At 43.7% G+C, this 22,427-nt stretch overlaps 1 protein-coding gene across 4 annotated transcripts in view; it reads right to left on the bottom strand.

Moving 5' to 3' along the window:
- Positions 1-22,427, bottom strand: part of SH3KBP1 (SH3 domain containing kinase binding protein 1) — a 346,493-nt gene that overhangs the window by 240,826 nt on the left and 83,240 nt on the right. Inside the window, exon 1 of one of the 4 annotated variants that reach the window (XM_027096158.1) lies at positions 21,781-21,902. The exons of the other annotated variants lie outside the window; for them this stretch is intronic. Coding sequence (XP_026951959.1) covers positions 21,781-21,843 — 63 coding nt within the window. The 5' untranslated portion in view covers positions 21,844-21,902. Of the gene's footprint in view, positions 1-21,780; positions 21,903-22,427 lie in introns of those variants that run through there. 4 annotated transcript variants of the gene reach the window in all.

Raw genomic sequence — 22,427 nt, 5'->3', positions numbered from 1 at the left:
TCTAAAGCCTCACTCATTAGCCAAATTTCACCAACCCAGCGAGCAAGCACTCCCACAGCAAGGCGCTGCATCTGGACGTCTGGACGTGATCCTCGGCTGCAGGAGGCTTAAAAACCCAGGTCCTCCAGCGTCTTGTTTCACCAACTTGTAAGTGATCGCCGGGGAAGAAGGGAGGCCCCAAGCAGTGGCTCTAGAAGGGGAGTTCCAAACCAGCGGCATCCCCCGGGAACCTGTCAGAAATGCAGATTCTCTGGCCTCACCCCGGACCTCCTAAATCAGAAGTCACAGGGGTGGGGCCTATAGCAGTCTACGTTCCACCAAGCCGTCCCAGAGGTGCTGACACCCACGCTGGCGTGAGAACCACTGCCCAGAGGAATAAGAAGGTTGCCCGCACCGCAAGGTTACAGGAGGTCCAAGACCCTCCGAAGTGGTGAGCTGAATCTGAACTTGCAGGAATGAGCACTTTCATAGCGTGCTCCTCTCTACTCCCTACCTGCCAGGAAAAAAACTGGTTCTTGCCAGGAAATATTATAGCCACGGAAAGCTCAAAGCACATGGCAGTACAGAAAAGGAAACGGCAAAATTCTGACTCCCCCTCTTAGAAGCATCCAATTCCTCCTCAGTCTAATGACCCTGGCAAGAGGGCAGATAAGAGGCAGATATGCGAGGCCTAATCTCCTCACTTACTTCCCAAGGACCCAGGAACGAGGGAGAGCAGTAAATATTTAAGAGACTACGATCCTTGTGACAAGTGGGAAAACTGAATTGAAAGCCTAGTACATTCTGAGGAAGAGACCGTCACTCCCATGACCATGACCTTCCATCCTGGAGGAGTAGTGAGCTATAGACTATACAGGCAGCAGGGGCTTCCAGGAGTGACATGTTGGCTCCTTGCAAGGGAAGAACTAACGAATGGAGGTTGTAAGGTTACGGAGGATAGGATTCTAACAAAAGAGAAAGTTAGTACACACAGGTCCAGTTTGTTGCCACTTTCTATTTCACCGCTGCTTAGTAACAACCTGTACTTCACCTTTCGGTGACATTTTCATTCACCCATCTCATTCAACAGTGAAGCTGAATTCAAGAAGATGGAGGTGAGAGTTAGCAAGATGCTCTAACATCAGACACTGGGGTCCAGATTTCCCATTATCTGCTTGGCTTGAGGTCCAGTTTCCAGGAAAATGGTGCATTAAATGACCAACTACACCGATCAGCATTTATACACACTTTCTAAATTTTAGCAGTGTATCTATAATGATTGCCTTAGGACAAATTCCGAGAAATGGAATTACTGGCACAGTGGATGTGAAACTATACACAAAGATTTACATACAAAGATGACCACCATAGTTTTATTTTCAGTGGCAAAAAAGATGGGAAACCTGATGTCTGCCCTGAAGTGGCTGGTTAAACAACTGTGGTATATTCTTACAATGGGACTAAAATGTTCTCAGAAGAGATTTAATGATTTTTGGGAAATTCTCCTAATACACTAAGGGAACAAAGGATCAATATAGTAAATACCATGTTTCAGGGCTTCTATAAATCTAAATGGCATAACAATCCCCTGGAGATCCTGTTAAAATGCAGATTCTGATTCAATAGGTCTAGGGTGGAGCCTGAGATTCTGCATTTCTAATGAGCTCCCAGGTGACGGGACTGTATTTCTCCACATTTTACAATCAGAAAAAATTGGGGCTTCCCTGGTGGCACAGTGGTTGAGAGTCCGCCTGCCGATGCAGGGGACACGGGTTCGTGCCCCGGTCCGGGAAGATCCCACATGCCGCGGAGCCGCTGGGCCCGTGAGCCATGGCCGCTGAGCCTGTGCGTCCGGAGCCAGTGCTCCGCAACGGGAGAGGCCACAGCAGTGACAGGCCCGGGTACCGCAAAAAAAAAAAAAAAGTATTTTTTTAAGTTTTCAATGAAACATCCAGAAAAGGCTGATCTATAGAGACCGACAGTAGGCAGTGGGCCTGGGGGGTGGGAAAGAACTATAAATGGGCATGAACGGTCTCGTTGGGGTGGTGAAAATATTCTAAAGCATTTTATGGTGATGGTTGTACAGCTGTGTACGTTTACTAAAAATCACAGAAATGTATATTTTAAATGAGCGAATTATATATGTAAAATATGCCTCAAAAAATCATTTTTAAGTGTTTTTTTAAATGACCAGGCAGATTTTTTTAAATGATCACATAGCACTTCTAAAAAAACTGAAATTATTTATTATTTTAAAATAATAATAATTTGAGAGGAGAGTAAGTGGGGTGTTCATGTTTAATGGGTACAGAGTTTCAGTTTGGGAAGATGAAAAAGGTTTAGAGATGAATCATGGTGATGGCTGCTTAACAATGTTAATATATTTAATGCTACAGAAGTGTACACCTAAAATGACTGAAATGGTAAACTTTGTATTATATACTATTTACCACAATAAAAATGATAATAATAATAAAATACCTAAACATGAACAGGAGCTGCTTTAAAGTATTGCCAAAGAAGTGTTTCTTTCTCTGCTTCCTTCTTGAGGCCCACAGTATGATTCCTGCAAGGGCCCCATCCTGGCTTGGTGCTCCCACTATAGTGGGTTGAATAGTGACTGCCCCCCAAAAGATATGTCTACATCCTCATTCCCAGAACCTGAAGATGTAAGTAAGTTAAGCATCTTGACTCACGACCCTTTTTCTCATTGCAAACCCCACTATTTTTTAAAGAATTTTTCTTTGAAAAGCATTCATTAGGATGATAGAATAACAGACCCCAGAACTCTGAACAACTCTCTGAAAATGGGGCATAAAATCAGATGAGTGTATTTTAGATGTCTATTCATATTCATTAACTCAAGTTTTGGGAAACAAATGGGCAAAAACTGTAAACACTAAAAAAAAAAATTCTCATCTAATTTTACAAATTTTACCACTTTTAAAGCTGGACATTTGTAACTAAAATAACTATATCCATATCCTTAACTTTCTATCCCAAGTACATCATGCAATCAATTCATTGGTTCCAATTTTCCATGGGTTACTTCCAAGACATTAGAGAACTCAACTTCCAAAAAAACCCTGCTGGCATTCAAAGACCAAAAGAATTACTAAATCTTCCTACTGGAAAATCCAGGCCACTGTTCCCCCAAATGGGCTTAAAATGAACATATATCAATTATCTGACGACCATCTGGTTGCCAACAAGAGACTTTTGGAAACAAGGCTTAAAACAAAAATGCAGAAACCAGCACAGTTCAGAAAATCAACAAGATTCAATACTCAAATCACATCTCCCTCCGTAGTTTTTTACCAGCTTTTTTTTTTTTTTGGCGGTACAAGGGCCTCTCACTGTTGTGGCCTCTCCCGTCACGGAGCACAGGCTCCGGATGCGCAGGCTCAGCGGCCATGGCTCACAGGTCCAGCCGCTCCACGGCATGTGGGATCCTCCCGGACCGGGGCACGAACCCGTGTCCCCTGCATCGGCAGGCGGACTCTCAACCACTGCGCCACCAGGGAAGCCATTTACCAGCTTTTTGATCTCTGATTCTGGAAGCTTCATTTTCCTTAGTCGCTATTCCCTTGACTTCTTCTCATGGTAAAATTATAACTACAACTTACTCTGAGATTCTTTGAAAAGATGATGATGTGAAGAGTAGGTTTGTTTTCTATTCGTGTATGTCTAAGAAACGTGGTACACAATTAAGCTAAACTCAAAATAACTGTTTAGCTGGTGCCTTTTTGTTATTCGAAGAATGTTATCACCACACAAAGAGGAAATCTCAAATCCAAAATGTTATTTTAAGAAACACTCTATCCTGGGGTGGTTCTATTTGGAGGCGACTGCCTCTGGGGTATAATTCAAGGGGCACTGAAAACATATCTACCCAAAAATCCCTGTCCCCCATCCCCACTCTCCAGTCTTCCAGAGTTTGAAGTTTTCAGCATGAGATTTAATAATGGACTCAAACAGTGCTAGAACCAAAAGGAGCCTTAGAATTCATCTGGTTCAACTCCCTAAATACATAGATATGGTTATGTGACTTGTCCAAAGTATGGTTCATTCTGTAACAAACATTTCGTGAGCACCCAACCAGCACCAAGCACAGCGCCAGGTACCAGGCAAAGGGAGATACCTCCCCACCCTCTGTCCCGCTCTCTCTAAATTCATAAGCTAGTCTAATGAGAGACAAAATTCAATACCAGAGCTTTAAGAAAAAAAGGTGCCCTCAGTCACAAGAGCAGAAGCGAAGGTTTGCTGGTCTTTGCAGGTCAAGTTTTTGGCATAAAAATTCTCAACCTGCTCAGGATTATTCTCTTAACTGGAAGATCATGGTGCTGTGGCATGAAATTATTATGAGCCACAAAACACTCTATTCTAAATGGGGGCATAAAGTAAACCCCAGAGTCCGTTGACAGATGAATGAATACACAAAAATGTGGTCTATCCCTACAATGAAATATTCTTCACTGTTAAAAACGAAGGAAATTCTGACACATGCTCCAGTACAGATCAACCCTGAGGACATTCTGCTAAGTGAAATAAGCCAGTTACAATAGTACAAATACAGCATGATTCTACTTATATGAGGTACCTAGTGTAGTTAGATTCAGAGAGACAGAAGGTAGAATGGTGGTTGCCAGGGGCTGGGGGGAGGAGGAACGGGGAGTTGTTTGTTCTTTAATGGCTAGAGTTTCAGTTCTGCCAGATGAAAGAGTTCTGGAGATCAGCTGCACAGCAATGTGAATACACTTGACACTACGGAACCATACCTTTAAAAATGATTAAGATGATAACTTTTATGTTATGTGTATTTTACCATAATTTTTAAAAACTGCACCTAAGGAGATGAGCCAAATTCAGTCAAAGACAATTTTTTCCACCTCAAGCATCCAATTTTCTCTGCATGTCTGGGGCCATGGTGGGATCCATGAGGTCTGAGTCATAATTCTAAATAAAACAATGAGAAAGGTGCTGCCTTCAAAAGAATCAAGGTCGGGGTGGAGGGGGAGAGTAAGGAGGAGGGAGAACCAATGAAATGAGATTGGCCAGCCACTGGTAATTGCTGGAACTGGACGATGGGTACAAAGAGGGTCATTATACTATTCCCTCTACTCTAGTGCACATGTGAAACATTTCTAGTGATAACCCATAAAAGTGAAAACCTGGTTAAGAGAATTTCCTTGTCTGAGCAAATGCAAGAGCTTATCCCTTAGATGTCTAGTGTAGCTGGTAATCTTCATTCATTCTGTCCCAGCAAGGCAAAGCCCCCGAGACATTGCAATCAATTTCAGAGTAGCAACAGTGTGAGCTAACACTGCTGCCAGCATGCGTAGCTTTCTTTTTACCCTTTTGAATAGGATACACTTATATCATTCAAATCTCCAAAATAAAACACACACACACATACACACACACACGCACAGACACACACAATCTAGCTCCCACTACCCCAGTTACCACTACTGCTCCTAATTGTAATTAGTTTCTTGCATATCTTCCAGTTTCTTTAAGCAAATGTCATAGGTTAGTGTATGATTCATGCTCTCCCGAACCTTGCTTTTCTCACTTAACAATATATTTGGGAGGTCTTTCCATGTCAGTAAAAAGTGTTCTCATTCTTTTTTCTGGCTGTGAAGTATCCCATATAGTATGGAGATGTACTGTAATTTATTCTTCCCAAGTTGATGGGAAGCTTAGTTGTTCCCAATATTTTCCTATTATAAACCAGATCATACCTATGCTATGAACAAAATTAATCTTATTAGAACAAGGTCGCTCAATATACACTGGGACTATTATATACCTCCACGGTGCATTACTATTATTCTGGACTAGTAATTTTCCTCTTCTCCTCGGATCTTTACCTGTTCCAGATGTAGCCTAAGCTTAAGCTAAGCTTGTCCACAAGGCCTTTCCTGACCCTCTGGCCCACGGTGAGCACTCTTTCCTTCTCAATTTCTACACTACACATCCTCGTTCAACTTTGCGTGGATTGTTGTTTATTTTTTGAATGTTTGATGCAAATGAATTGTGTGGCGCTGGAGGCCATAACTATTATCTATACTACCTACTGTCTGCACAGCACCTAGCAAGGTTTTAGCAAATAGAGCATACTCGATAAACACAAACCGATTCACTGGAATCAGTAAATGCTTCCCTTACTCGTAATTTGTAGGTTTTCTAGACCTGAGAGGTCTTTCAGAGAAGGGTTCTAGCCAGTTTTGCTCTGTGAATTACTGTAAAATCATAATTAAGTTGTAATTCACTGCAAAAAAAAAAATTAAAATCCAACAGATTGAGTCCTCCTGGCATGCTCTGCACACAGAACAGGAAACATCATGACATTCGGGAGGTGCCCGACATCTCAATTCACAGGCACAAAATGATACTTAAATAGCATCTGTAGTGGTGACACAGCCAAGATATACAAGAAAGCTACAAGTAACATTTATGGGGGGTAGAGAGAAGCTCCCTCACACTTTTAGGGCAAAATATCGGCATAATTCTCAGTCACATTTCAATTTTACTCCACAATCTATTTCATTCATTCAATCAATCTATACTGAGAGTAGCTGCAGAAGAGCTCTTTGAGGAGGTGACTTCTGAGCTAAAACCTGCAAGACGAATGGAAGCTGTAGACCAGGCGAGGGCACTTCTCCTGGGAAGCTGCCAGCTGCAGGCAGAGGGACACAGACGGCAAATTGGGTTCCAGTATCATTGCTGTTATGGCTTGAATTGTATCCTCCAGAAGACGTTTAAGGTCCTACTCTCCAATACCTGTGAATGTGACCTTATGTGGAAATAGGGTCTTTGCAGACAATCAAGTTAAGATGAGGTCATCTGAGTGGGCCTTGATCCACATGACTGACATCTTTACAAAAAGGAGAAATTTGGAAATGGAGATGCGCACGCAGAGAGAACGCCGTGCGAGGATGAGGGCAGAGATCAAGGTGACGCATCTACAAGCCAAGGAACATCAAAGCTCACCAGCAAACCCCCCAGGAGCTAGGAGAGAGGCCTGGAACAGAGTCTCCCTCAGAACTTCAGAAGCTAGGAGAGAGGCCTGGAACAGAGTCTCCCTCAGAACTTCAGAAGAAATCAACCCTGCCCACTCCACAATCTTGGACTTCCAGGCTCCAGAACTGTGAGACAATACATTTCTGTTGTTTAAGTACTCCTAGTTGGTGGTACTTTGTGACGGTAGCCTTAGCAAACTAATACAGTGGATATTAGGTACAGGAAATATTTATACCACACCCAAAGGTGCTTTCAATTAATTTTAGCAGCAGAATCCTTGTCCTAAATAAAATTGTACCTGGAACACCAGTATGTTAGGAGATTAAAAGGATGAAAAGGATTAATCAGAAGAAAATATTTCATTGCGTGTTATAAACCCATGAAGTACCCACTTCCTCTGATCCCAGGAGTTCTTTGCAACCCTGTTTGAAAAGCACTTAAAAGGAAAGTAAAAAAAAAAAAAGAAAGAAAGAAAGGAAAAAACCCCTCAAATCAGGCTGAAGCCAGAAAACCTAGGTGGGGGACAGGGTGGTGGTTTCTATCATTATACTATTAAATCACCGGCACCATTTATGAGTACCTGCTCTAAGCCAGGATTATGTCTGTCCCTCACATAGACTCTGAAAGGCAGGTGTTGTGGTCTTCTCTTTAGTGATGGGGGAAGCAAAATTGGAGGAGCTGACTTGCTAAAAGCACCTATATTAATTTGCCAGGGCTGTCATAAAAAATACCACAGACTGGGGGGCTTAAACAACAGAATTGATTTCTCACAGTTCTGGAGACTAGAAGTCCAAAATCAAGGTGTCAGCAGGTTTGGTTTCATCAGAGGCCTCTCTCCTTGGCTTGCAGGCTGCCACCGTCTCACTGCGTCCTCACATGGTCTTTGCTTGGTGTACACATCCCTGGTGTCTCTCCGTATCCTAGGCCCCTTCTCTTACAAGGACACCAGTTAGACTAGCCTCATATGAATTTGGGGGGGTGTACAATTCAGCTCATAACAGCTCCTTAAGGAAAAAGTCACAGAGCCCACATTCCATCCCAGAACCATTTGGCTCCAAAGGCCATTTTCCTTGGATCACACTGTCTGCCTCTAAAAGGTTCTCTTTATTTGCTATAAAAGAAAATCTATTACTTGAACAATAAGAAAAATAAAGTTCTCTGGCTTGTTTCTTTTTTAAGACTCCCTGCTGAGGTGTAGGCCATGCCTCTGGAAGCTCCCCGGAGAACAGTGTCAGCAGGGCCCCGGGTGTAAGCCCTGGAGGGATGAGGAGAAGGCAGAGGAGAGCCCAAGGAGCCCCGCTGGAGGCCAAACCTAAAAAGCCGTCAGCTTCCGCCTTCAGGGCAGGGGCCCCTGCCCCGAGTTCCTAGGTCATCTCCTAGCATTAGCTACAGCACTGGACAACGGCGTGCATATCAAGAGTTGCCCCAATTTCAGGCTCACTGACAGGAAAAGTCAGTTTCCTCAGCCCTGCTTTCCTCTCTGTATCTCAGCCTCGGGGTGGCTCACCCCAGGCTGACTCAAAAAATTCTGGCCAAGACTGCAGTGAGTGAACATTTGAAGTGCCCATCAGAAAGCCCCCCGACTTCTCAGAAAATACAGGCCCCTCACTGTTATCCAGGGCTGTGGCAGCTGCTGCGCCCGCCAGGGGTCATGGAACCACCTTCAAACACTGGCCAACCTCTGTGGCTTCAAATACAAAACCAATAAAATATGGCACCTTGCTGTGCCCTCCCTTGGGCAGGAAAGCAAGGCCCTTAAGAGTGAGGCAACAGAGACCTTAATGATCACCGTCCTGGGGCCCAAAGGGGGGCCGTCCAGGGATGGTCCTCTTTTACCAGAGACCCCATAAAATGAGGATTCTGAAGTGAGCACCCAACCCAAATACGTATATGCCAAACACTGTGCTAGGGTGATGAGGACTAGAAACCAAAGGGTGGTGAACATTTGATTAGGGAGACAAAGCTGGTCACAAATAAGATAATAAAACAACAAAAGGTCCAAAATGCAGCACTGACCGTAATTATCAGTTTTTTAAAAGGACAGTACAGGGCTTCCCTGGTGGCGCAGTGGTTGAGAGTCCGCCTGCCGATGCAGGGGACACGGGTTTGTGCCCCGGTCCGGGAAGATCCCACATGCCGCGGAGCGGCTGGGCCCGTGAGCCATGGCCACTGAGCCTGCGCGTCCGGAGCCTGTGCTCCGCAACGGGAGAGGCCACAGCAGTGAGAGGCCCGCGTACCACAAAAAAAAGGACAGTACAAAAAATTATCAATATGGAGTAGACAAAGACGGAAAAGGGAGAAACATCAGAAAAGACTTTACAGAAAACGTAAGGGGAGTGAAAATGGCTATGAAATGACTGTATCACATTAGAGTTACGTTTATTATATTGACATGTTACATTTAGTACATTGTACCAAATGCTAAATGACATGCTCTTCTATTTCAGAGACTCACTGAGAAGTAAATATTGCAACCTCTTTAGTAACAAAGGTCCATTTCTAACCACCTCAATTCTAATTGAGACACTCCGTCAAACATCACCAGAAAGTCACCTACCTGGGTATCGTCTCCCAGCTTTACACATGTACTTCTTACTCCACGGTTGACAAAAGTAAAAGCCAGTTCCAGACCAATTCCAGGAGAAAGTCAGTAAATAAATCTCCCCCTTGGTTCCCCCAAGGCCAGGAGTCAATCCCTAGAATGGTCACTAGGGAGACTGTGAGCTCCTCCTAACCAATTATGGCCCTTCCCATAGATGAGGTTCAACCACAGGGTTTATTAATCCATAGTTTATGCCAGGCAGAAAAAAAAATGCCTGCTGGAAGCAAGCCAGCATATATATGTATGTATGTATGTATGTATGTATGTATGTATGTATGTATGTGTGTGTGTGTGTATATATATATGTGTGTGTATATATATATATATATATATATATATATATATATATATATACGATTGGTAGAAGGGCAATTAGCAGTATCTATGAAAATTCTAAGGACAGACTCTTAACCCAACAACCCCACTGCTAGACATTTATCCTTCAGGTGCACTCACATAAATAGGGTGCTTTGTTGCTGATGAAAAAGAAAGGCCTGAAAGAACCCCAAATAGAGCACCAACTGCACAGAATAAGGTGCAGACATAGAAGGAAACTTTAACTGAAAAAAGCCATTCGGATCAGACCTTGCATACTGTCTAGTTTGTGGGGTTTAAAAAAATTTTTTGTATGTTTTTATTGTTTGTAGTTGCATTAAAAATATCTAGGGAATTAAAAAACAAGAGGGGAGTAAAGTAGGGAATATTTAAGCTCTTCTGTACTGCTTCAATGTTTTTACCACGAGGTTTTTTTTTTCCATTTTAAACACGTATAAGAAAAATACTTGAGCAATGAGAATTCATGAGAACATAGCCCTAAATTACTCTCAGAAGTGAACAGTATTAAAGGAAGACTCACTGACTGTCAATGGGCTGTAATTCCTACTCAGGAAGTAGCCTGAGTTAAGAGTGGTTTTCATGAGCAAGGCCTGAAACCTAAATGGTTTCTCATTAATCATCATTTAATCAGAAAACCAAAGAACTTTCCACACTCCATTCTGCAAGCTGAGTGCATAAACAAAATTTTATCAATGCACTTTCCATAATTTTAAGGGGCAAAAGTACGTAATATAATCAAAATACAATCCAGCACATTATGACCTGGATACTTGTTCATTAGATGCTAAAATTTCCTTATTTCTATAAGGAAAAAAAAGCTGTGAAAGGCTTAGATGCACACCATGAATCCTCAACAGAGCTCTGCATGTAAAAGCAAAAGCAAAAGTAGATACAAAACAAATGTACACAACAGGAGGCTGAGTGAATAAATTATACTGTAGCCATACAATGAAACGCTCTGCAGCTCTATATCATAGACATAGAAATATATCTGCAGTGATTATAACAGCATTTGTGGCACAGCCCTATTTGAAAAATGATACACATATTTATACACTTGTGTTCAAAAAGGTTAGAAGGAGCGAAAGCATAATGTGAATTGTATCAATAGTTATCTCTGGGCAGTTGGATCACAGGAGATTTTGTATGTGCATATTTCAGCTGATCTCTATTCTAACTTTTCTATTACAAATCATTTTTAATTGTGTGATTTTTGACTTTAAAAAATGGTGGCTATCTTATCCTTCCTTGGGATAAGAACCCAATGTTCTTTTGTGGAAGCGAATTTCATGTGAAATGTGTTGCTTGTCCTCTTTTCTGCCCCTTTGTGGGGCTTTCAATAGTTTTTCTGATGCTTTAGAAACTAGAGAGAGAGGGAAATGACAGGTGTAACCAGGGGCAATTGTGTTGCAGGGGACATTTGACACTGCCTGAAGACGTTTTTCACTGTCACAACTGGGGGAGGAAAGGAGGTGTGTGTATTGGCATCTAGTGGGTAGAGGTCAGAGATGCTGCTAAACATCCTACAGTGCATGGGACAGCCCCACAATAGGCTTAAATAGCCGAAAATGTCAACAGTGTCGAGGTTGTGGAATCCTGTGTTGGGGTTAATGAATCTCCAGGTGACGTCCTAATGCTCCATAAGCAGCACCCTCGAGGTGTAAACTAGTATATGTAGGATGGATAAACAACAAGGTCCTACTGTACAGCACAGGGAACTATACTCAATATCCTGTGATAAACCATAATGGAAAAGAATATGAAAAGAAGAATGTCTATATGTGTATAAATGAGTCACTTTGCTGTACAGCAGAGATTGGCACACCATTGTAAATCAACTAAACTTCAATTTTAAAAAAATAAAATTAAAAAAACCCCACAGCACCGTCGAATAGCTGCATAAGGCATGTCTGGCAGGGTAGAAAATGCTGATGGAGGCAGAATATCTGCGTCGAATCTGGGATCAGCTCCTTTTCTGGCTGTAAAACCTCAGGCAGGTGACCACGTCGGCCTGCTGACCTTGCATCCTCCTTCCGAAAATGGAAATACCACCACCCACACCACAGGGCCAAGAAGTTTCAACGCAATACAGTAGGAGAAAGGGTTTTGTAAATAATAAAGCACCAGGCATTTGTGAACAGTATTATCACTCCAGGCTACTCATCGTCTAGATTCAGCAATGAGCTCACACAGAGGATTTCAATGGGTCTTCGCCTAGCACATTCCTACTGCCCTTAGTCACACATCACGGCAGTGATTTTCACTAAAGACGGGGACTGGAAAACGTCAAGAACGCTGTTTTAATACTACATGTTCCTTGACCTAAATTGTGAAGCAGTAGAACTTAGTGGTCAAATGACAAGACCTGAAGTTTCAGAGTGAAAGAATTTATCGGGACTTCCCCGGTGGCACAGTAGTTAAGAATCCACCTGCCAACGCAGGGGACACAGGTTCAAGCCCTGGTCCGGGAAGATCCCACATGCCACGGAGCAACTAAGCCCGTGCGCCACAACTACTGAGCCTGCGCTCTAGAGCCCGCGAGCCACAACTACTGAGCCCGCGAGCCACAACTACTGAAGCCCGCGCACCTAGAGCCCGTGCTCCGCAACGAGAGAAGCCACCGCAATGAGAATCCCGCGCACCGCAACAAAGAGTAGCCCCTGCTCGCCTCAACTAGAGAAAGCCCGCATGCAGCAACGAAGACCCAATGCAGCCAAAAATAAATAATGTATATAAATAAAATAAATTTTTTTAAAAAGAATTTATCATCTGAACCAGGACATTTTGGAATGAAAAGGAGGTTATCGATGTCAATGCTAGGACAATAGGCAAACACCACGACAGTCCCCTGGCAAACAGGGACATAAGCTCACTCTAAAGGTAAGGATATTCACAGTGTCTACGTCAAAGGCTTGTTCTGATGACTAGATCAGATCAAAGAGGCAAAGCACATAGTACACACTAGTAAATGCTAGCTATGATTTTTTTTTTCTTTCTCCCTCCATTCATCCAGCAAGTACTTACTGCCCTGGCATGATGCTCAGCTCCAAGAAAGGAACAGTAACTCATTCTTTTGTTTTTTTTTTTTAAATAAATTTATTTATTTATTTATTTTTGGCTGCATTGGGTGTCCGTTGCTGTGCGCGGGCTTTCTCTAGTTGCGGCGAGCAGGGGCTACTCTTCATTGTGGTGCGCGGACTTCTCATTGTGGTGGCTTCTCTTGTTGCAGAGCACAGGCTCTAGGCACGTGGGCTTCAGTAGTTGTGGCTTGCAGGCTCTAGAGCGCAGGCTCAGTAGTTGTGGTGCACAGGCTTAGCTGCTCCGCGGCATGTGGGATCTTCCTGGACCAGGGCTCGATCCCGTGTCCCCTGCATTGGCAGACAGGTTCTTAACCACTGCTCCACCAGGGAAGTCCCAATACAGCTGCTCCCTATCCCCAGCGGGGTGCCTCCTCTTGGGCCACAGTGTGTGTGTGTTACAGTCCCAGGACTTTTTTTGCACAAGCACAGTCACAACACATGCAGAATTAAGCACCAACCCACAGTGAGCACCACAGGTCAAGAGCTTATCTAGTCCACAATGACTAAAGGATTTTATTATTATCCCAAAGTCCCTGGTTCAAGGAAGCTGCTGCAGTTTGACAAAATTTGCTATCACTGCATTTCACCAAGGGCGTTGATTACCCAAATTTTGTAACAGCATGTAATGTTTAAAACCCCAGTAAATGCTCTCTTTCATTTCTGCGGACATCCCATTACAACGAACTATGGACAATTTGTCCACCTAGACAGCCTTGCAGACACACATATTACGAAAGCTGAGTTACTCTAGCTTGCGTTTGTATTGAGATGCATTTATGTCTTTCGCCAAGAAATAAGCAGTTTGCTTCAGTGTGCTAAAACAATTTTCTCTAAAAGTCAATACCGGGGCTTCCCTGGTGGTGCAGTGGTTGAGAGTCCGCCCGCCGATGCAGGGGACACGGGTTCGTGCCCCTGTCCGGGAAGATCCCACATGCTGTGGAGCGGCTAGGCCCGTGAGCCATGGCCACTGAGCCTGCGCGTCCGGAGCCAATGCTCCGCAACGGGAGAGGCCACAGCAGTGAGAGGCCCGCGTACCGCAAAAAAAAAAAAAAAAAAAAAAGTCAATATCCACCATGAGAGGTAGAAGTTCCTTATTTCACACAAAAGTTCATTGGCTTCTAGGGGCCTGGGACTCTAATCACAAGTTCCCTTCCCTCCTTCCCATTCACACCCCTCCCCCAAATTTCAGTAAAATTGGTCTCAATTACTATCACCATAAATCCTCACACTTGAATGTTTCCATATCCAACCTCGGGGCCTGGCCCTTTCCCCCTCCTCCTCATTGTTCATATTTTGCCAGGCCCATGCTCAGCCAGCCTCCTTTTCTGCCCATTTCTGACAGCCCTTACGGAAGCCTTGTTCCATTCCTTGGGTGGTTGTTAGATCTAAAGTACCAGTCAGGCCCCATCACTGGAAACACAAAATATCGATCTAAAAAGAGAAATTCTATCAAGTAAGCTAGATGTGCATAATTCAGAACAAATCGTGGGCATATCTGTTTCTGTTGTACTCCATGCCTGCCTGTCTTGATTCAAAGAAGCTTAATTAGCGGTGTGTGTTTTGATTTGATGGTTACACAGATATGTTCAGTTTGCAAAACTTCAACAAGCTTACTCTCATGTGCATTTTATATATGTATGTTATACTTCCACAGACATTTTAGAAAGTAGCTTACATCATGTAAAGCTCTATGTAAAGTAAGCATATATTACATCTCACCTACACTAGTGTTTGTCAAGCTGTTTCCAAAAGAGTTCCGGTTGCCATCAATTAGTGGGTCATGCAATCAATTTAGAAGGTCCATGTTATATTTAGTGTCATATCTCTTTAGGATACTTCTCTCTGTGATCGTTTTTCAGACCTTCCTTGTTTTTGATGACCCTGAAAGTTTTAAGGGGTAATGGTTATATATTTTGTATCACTTCCTCTTTTGGGATTTGTCTGATGTTTTCCCAGTGGTTAGATTGAGTTATGTATTTTGCGCAGAAGACTGCAGAGGTAAAGTGCCACAGTCAACACATCATGTCAAGGGTACATATTATCAACGTGGCATTGATATTGACTTCCATCACCTGACTGAGATAGTGGTTGTCAGGTTTCTCCACTATGAAGTTATTCTTGTCTCCTTTCTTCCATAATTTAAAAGGAAGTCATTATGCATAACCTAGACTTAAGGAATGGGGATTTAGGCTCTCTCTCCTTGAGGTCAAAGTATCTACTTAAATTATTTGGAATTCTTTGGCAAGGGGTATTTGTTTATGCGCCCCATTTATTTACTTATTCAATCTTCTTTACATCAATATGGACTCATGGAAATTTACTTTATACTTTAGGCTTTAATCCAATACTAATTTATTTTGTTATTCAAAGTATTTCAGATTTGGCCACTGGGACCTCTTCAGGTGGCTAATTTGTCCCTTTGACATACCTCCATCAATGCAGATTTTTTAAAAATCACTTTCTGGCACTACAAGATGCTCTGTCTCATCTTGTATATTTCCTGCTTCAGCCCTGGAATCATTTTTCCAAGGAACCTTGGTTACTTTGCTAGAGAATGCTTTTAGAAACCTAAATCTGACTGCTAGGTGTGTTTTTTGCTACTGGATATTCACTTCTTCTAGGTCCTGTCAGCTGCTAGAACATGAAGCATGTTAGTACATGTGTGTACTAACCTGTATATATACATATATCTATAAATATTTCATATAGAAATCATCTGAATCTATTTTCAGCTAAACATGAGTTCAAATTAATGTCTTCAACTATAAATCATAACCACAAGAATCATTCTAGCCTATTCACTTCTATAACCTCCCGTCCAATCAGTGAGAAACTTGGCTCTCCCATCTGCCATTCATTTACTTAACTGTTAAATTCCAGTACACATGTATAACAGTATCAGAATTTCTAACCTGTACCCCCAGGGGAAACAGCGTCATCAACTAAAGTACAGCACTTACGTGCAATTTCTTTTGCCTTTACTCTTACAGATTCTACTCATTTCCAAAGTCATTTAGGGCCACGCCTTATCCCCCATCCGCTTCACTAAGATTGTTTTATGCAATTATAAAACAACTAGACTATCTTGTCACAGTATGCATTCCTTCCTAGGATCACCCAACTACTTAAATGATTTTTAAAATGTGCATACATTAATATTTACTCTTTGTTCTGCAAACTTCTCTGGGCTTTCACAAATGCATGTCATGTATCTAGCATCCAAGTATTATACAGAATATTTTGACCACCCTAAAAATTACCTGTGTTTCAGCTAGTCAGCTCTCCTTCTATTCCCTAAACCCCTAGCAACCACTGATCTTTTTACTGCCTCTATAGTTTTGCCTTTTCCAGAATTTCCTATAATGTGGGGTCATACATTATTGTGCCTTTTCATACTGGCGTTTTCCACTTAGCAATATGTATGAAACATACATCCAGGCCTTTTCATAGCTCAGTAGCTAATTTCTTCTTATAGCTAAATAATATTACAATGAATGTAATATAGTTTGTTCATCTATTCACCTACTGAGGGGCATCTTGGATTTTTCCAGTTTCTGGCTATTATGAATAAAGTTACTATACATTCATGTACATGTTTTTGTGTCAACATAAGTTTTCAAATCATTTGGGGAAATATCTAGGGGCAGAAGTGCTAAGTCATATATATTTAGCTTTGTAAGAGTATGTTAACTTTTTGGGAAGCTGCCGAACTGCCTTCCAAAGTGGCTGTACCATTTTGCACTCCCATAAGCAATGAATGAAAATTATGGTTGCTCTGTAACCTCATAAGCAGAGGTGAAGGTTGTTCAGCTATTTTATTTTTAATTGGGATATATGTATTCTTATATCTAAGTTTTAAGTGTTCTTTTTAATATTTTAGACATGAGTCCTTTATCAATGTGTTTTTGAAAATATTTTCTCCCGGCCTGTGGCTTGTATTATGTAGAGAACAAACATATGGAAACCAAGGGGGAAAGAGGGGGTGGGATGAATTGGGAGATTGGGATTGACATCTATACACTATTGACTCTATGTATAAAATAGATAATTAATGAGGACCTACTGTATAGCACAGGGAACTCTACTCAGTGCTCTGTGGTGACCTAAATGGGAAGGAAATCCAAAAATGAGGGGCTATATGTATATGTATGGCTGATTCACTTTGCTGTATAGTAGAAACTAACACAGTAAACTAACACAGTAAAGCAACTATACTCCAAAAAAATTTTTTTAAAAAGGAGTGAAATAAAAACAGCTGAGTTCCAAAAAAAAAATTTATAAGGTCCTCACCAGCATTCTGTGTGTGTGTGAGGGGGCGGGTAAGAACACTTCACTTGAGCCTACCTTCTTAAAACTTAAGTGCACAACACAGTACTGCTGCACAGCAGAACTTTACGGCATATTCATCTTGCATAAATGGAACTTTATACCCACTGAATGGCAACTTCCCATTTCCCTCTCCCCCCCAGCCCCTGGCAACCAAGGTATGGAAACAACATCCACCCATCGATGGATGAATGGATAAAGAAACCATGGCATATATATACAATGAAATATTATTCAGCCTTTAAAAAGAAGGGAATCCTGCTATATGCTGACCAGCATTCTTTGAAAAGAACAGAGAATGAAAGAGTGCATCACACACAGTGAAGGCAACTACTGCTTCAGGAAGTGTTTTGCAGCTACATGTATGTGTACATATATGCACATGTGTATTGTATGTGTACATGTATGCTAAGTTGCCAGGTTGTTTTTTAACGGCAAGACATAGTCAAAAAAAAGGCTTGGGGCTTCCCTGGTGGCGCAGTAGTTAAGAATCCGCCTGCCGGGGCTTCCCTGATGGCGCAATGGTTGAGAGTCTGCCTGCCAATGCAGGGGACATGGGTTCAAGCCCTGGTCTGGGAAGATCCCACATGCCGCGGAGCAGCTAGGCCCGTGAGCCACAACTACTGAGCCTGCGCGTCTGGAGCCTGTGCTCCATAACAAGAGAGGCCGCGACAGTGAGAGGCCTGCGCACCGTGATGAACAGTGGCCCCCGCTCGCTGCAACTGGAGAAAGCCCTCACACAGAAACGAAGAACCAACACAGAAAAAATAAATAAATAAATACATTTAAAAGTCATCTTCTTAAAAAAAAAAGAATCCGCCTGCCAATGCAGGAGACACGGGTTCGAGCCCTGGTCCAGGAAGATCCCACGTGCTGCGGAGCAACTCAGCCCATGTGCCACAACTACTGAGCCTGCGCTCTAGAGCCCACGAGCCACAACTGCTGAGCCCGCGTGCCACAACTACTGAAGCCCACGCACCTAGAGCCCGTGCTCTGCAACAAGAGAAGCCACCACAACGAGCAGCCCAAGTACCGCAATGAAGAGTAGCCCCAGCTCGCTGCAACTAGAGAAAAGCCCACGGCACAGCAACGAAGACCCAATGTAGCCAAAAATAAATAAATAAATTTATATTAAAAAAAAAAAAGCCTAAGAGGGAATTCCTTGGTGGTCCAGTGGTTAGGACTCCACGCTTCCATCGTCAAGGGCCCGGGTTCAATTCCTGGCCGAGTCACTAAGATCCCGCAAGCCGCGTAGTGAGGGGAAAAAAAAACAGCCTAAGGAACACTGAGTACACCAACAAATAATACGTGGATTTGGAAGCCAGAAAGACCTGGGTTCTGATTCTGGCTGCTTATGACCTATCTAACCTCTGTGAGCCTCCATCTCACCACCTCTAAAATGGGGGTAATACTATTTACTCCCCCGAGTTGGTGTTAAGGAATCAATGAGCTGGCAAACAGTCCACCAGAAAGCACTTAGACACCATCCCCACCCCTGCCGCCATTTACATGGTGCCCTGGGCTAGGTTCCGTACCTGTAGGAAGGACGTTTAAAGGAAATATACAAAGATGGGCAGTGTCAACAACGAGCCCCCATCACAGGACCCCCTTCAAGCCTCTCAGGAGAACAAATCATCACCGTTTGAGAGCCGCAGGGTGGGGAAGCTATTGCCCAGCACACTGGCTGATAAATCATCCAGCTGTGGGTTGTGACCAGAGGGAAAAATCACTTTCCAAGATAAGAGTGTTTTCCCATTCTTCTTGGCAGGAGGTGGGGAAAGGCAGAAGGGGAGGAAGGCCTTGTTAAAGAAATACGCATTTGTTTTAAGCAAATCACTTTGAAGACAGGTGGTTTTCATTTTGAGAACAAAAGTGATGCTTAAAACAGTTAGAGGGTGACTCCTGATACCAGCCATGGGCTTGCCAGGAGAGGGAAACGGGGCCCTGGGGTCTGGAGTGCTCCCAAAGTGCCAGAGCAGTGACGGAGGCACATGGGGTGGGGAGGGTCTGGCACAGAAAAGAGGGAACTAACTTTATCAGCTTGCAGTCGCACACTACTTAAAAGGCATCCACTATATCAGTCATCCAAAGCCTCTATTCGTTCAACAAATATTTGCTGAGCATCTACTATGTGTCTAGAACTGAGTTAGGCGCCGGGGATACAGTGGAATAAGACAGACAAGGCCTCTGCCCGCACCAGGGCTGAAATTCCAGTGAAGGAGACAGCAAGTGCCAAGTAAATCAATGAGGCAACAAGGGATTTACAGGCTGTGATGTAAGCGCCCTGCAAGAAATAGATGTGGTGATGTGACGGGAAGGGAGAAGGAAACTTAAGATGGAGGAAGTCCCTTTAGATAAGATGGCTCAGGAGGGCTTCTCTGAGTAACACTTGAAAGCAGAACAAGAGCCAGCCAAGCAAGAGCCAAAGAAAGGGTGCTCCCAGGAGAAAGCACCTCAAGTGCCTGGGCCCAGCAGCAGGAAGGGGCTCAGCAGGTGCTAGGGTGGCCAGGGCGGTGGTATGGTAGGAGGAAGTGGCCAAGTGGGAGGGTGACCGCGATGAGGCTGCAAAGATAGGCACGTGCCAGATCATACAAGGCACAGCCGGTGGTGGGCAAGAAAGTGGGTTCCAATGAAGAGCAACAGAGAGCTACTGAAGGTTGGTACATTGTGATACATGACTTTGATGTTGGTTAAGGAAAAAAAGGCACTCTTAAATCATTGCACACAAAACAAAATGTACAGATGATACAATGTCTCCAAAATCAAGGGTAAAAATTACCATTGTGTTACAGCTCATGAGTACAGTTATTAAGGAGTCTTGCCAGCTAGAGACAAACTGTTTTAGCCTAAATATGAGATGAAATACATGGAATTCAATGGGGGCAAAGGGGTGGGAGAACTTGTAACTGACAAGGGAACACTATTATTAGCAATTAACTCACAGGCAGCAAATATAAAGCACCCGGTAAAACTAATTAACAAGACAGGCTCTAGAAAATCCCCCTAAACAAGCAAACACACCTAATGGTGGGAAGGCAATTAGGAATTGACCCATGTGCATGGAGGTTGGCTGAATCCATGAACAGGATGACTGAAACAACTGGATGTAAAGTCACGGCGAAGTAGCTCTACACCTACTTCTGAATCAGAAATCAGATAAATTGCTGAGCAGTGTTCTTCGAGGTTTATCATTCCTTTTTCTTCTCCCTTGCGCCGGCTGAACATAGGTATTGATAACTTGGAAATTCAAAGCTGAAGCAGAAATGGCTCTTCTGAATGATCACTCTCCATCTAGGGCTCTTAGCACAGCCTCCCCAGTCCCCATGATCTCTAAGGCAAACAGATCTGTGAGACATGAGTGCGACACACTCACACCTTCTCCCCGAGACCTCCTTGTTCTGGGGAGTCATGTACCCATGAATAAAAGGGCAACCAGGCCAACTGGCCGGCCTCAAGATAAACCTATGACACCAACCAAGGGAACTCGATGGCCACAAAGGCTGCCCGCAAACAAGCTGGGGACAGCAACATGGGTGGCATTTCAGAGCCCAGCACACTGCTTGCACTGATGGTCTAATATCCCACTGAGGAAGGAGAGGGGTAAAGGAGGGCAAAATACATCACTTAGGGAGTGCTGACCAAGTGCCAGGTGCTTTCACGCTCATCACTCCAAATAATACAGCAATCCCATGAAGTGCAGTGATCACAATTTTCAAGCGAGAAAAGTAAGACCAGGAGAGATTTTTGTTAGTGGCCCCAGGCTACAGTTAGCTGAGTGAGGATTTGAGCCTTGCCTGCCACCTGGGCTGGCATCGAGCAACAGGACAGTGACATGAAAAGCCCCCGATCTAACTTTCTGTCCTGCCTCCCTGTCATTCTCCTCTCCTGCCCCCTTATTCCTTCCCACCACAGGAAAGCTGGATTCCACACCTGGCTTCATCCCAGCCTCCCAACTCTGTCAGCTGCCTCAGAAATGTTACCTACTCCCAACCCTTGACAGGGACACTTCACCCGTGAAAGGGCCATCTGCAGGCGTGGGGACTCGGGGGTGGGCTTGGCTGACTGGGGTTGTCTCGTGTGCCGTGTCCCCTGGAAAAAACTCATTGACAGCGGTCAGGAGAAGGAAAGAGCCATCCCGCCAGATGACAGACCTGTTCCAAATCTTCATAGGTGCCGCTACCAAAGGGGCTCAGCCAAAAGCCACTTCTGTCACTGAGGAGGGCTTGGGGAAAGAAATTCCCTTCCTCCGCAAACAAGAAAACTGAAACACCTGGGTCCAAATGGAAAACGGTGTTGCTCACCATCTCGGAAGGACTGAGCCAGGACCAAATTCCCTATCGTGCCTCCCTCCAGGCCTACGAAGCAGTCGGGCAACAGGCTACAAAAGATGCAGACATAATAACAATCGAAACAGATGTATGGCCTACTTACAATCTCAGACGCATCGGCAGCACTCGGGGCTTTGGCTGCCGAAAGCTCCATACCGCGGAGCATGAAATGGTGAGAGCGGGCTGACTGTGTCTGAACTCTGGGCAGGAGTGTGTTCCGTGCTCGCCGAGAACTGCAAGTCCCTGTGATTCACTTGGCAGCAGAATTATTCTAAGCATCCTGTCCCGTACCCAGCCCACCCGCCCCTCCCGCTACATATTCACACTGGGTGGGTTTTTTTTTTTTTCTCTCTCTGTGCTTATTTCTCTCACAAATCGAGTGAAATGCGTTTTTTTTCAAAATGAATCCAGTCTCTGGCACTTGAGAGTGTGGAACCTTTATGACCCCGGGGAGAAAGAGGAAAAAGAGCCACCTAATTAGGAAGAAGTTGTAACTAACATCAGAGAGGAGAGCTGGAGAACCACAAAGTCTGCAGTCACAGCAAAATGGAGATTATTCGAGACAGCTGAAACACTCCACCCAGCCTCCAGGAGGGGACATGCACGGGAAACAAAGGGCATATGGTGTTTGCTTTCTTCAACATCCGTTCTCACCATTAAGAGCTGCACCAGCAAACGCTCAGTACTTACATGAGGACAAACCTCACTCCAAAACAGACTTGAAAATACAGCTCATAATCAAATAAATGA

Source organism: Aethalodelphis obliquidens, unplaced genomic scaffold (genome assembly GCF_003676395.1).
Source record: "Aethalodelphis obliquidens isolate GAN/ISIS:26980383/991018 unplaced genomic scaffold, ASM367639v1 scaffold99, whole genome shotgun sequence".
NCBI classification, from domain to species: Eukaryota; Metazoa; Chordata; class Mammalia; order Artiodactyla; family Delphinidae; genus Aethalodelphis; species Aethalodelphis obliquidens.
Note: the sequence above shows the minus strand (reverse complement) of the source record. Positions and strands in the feature narration are given on the sequence as shown.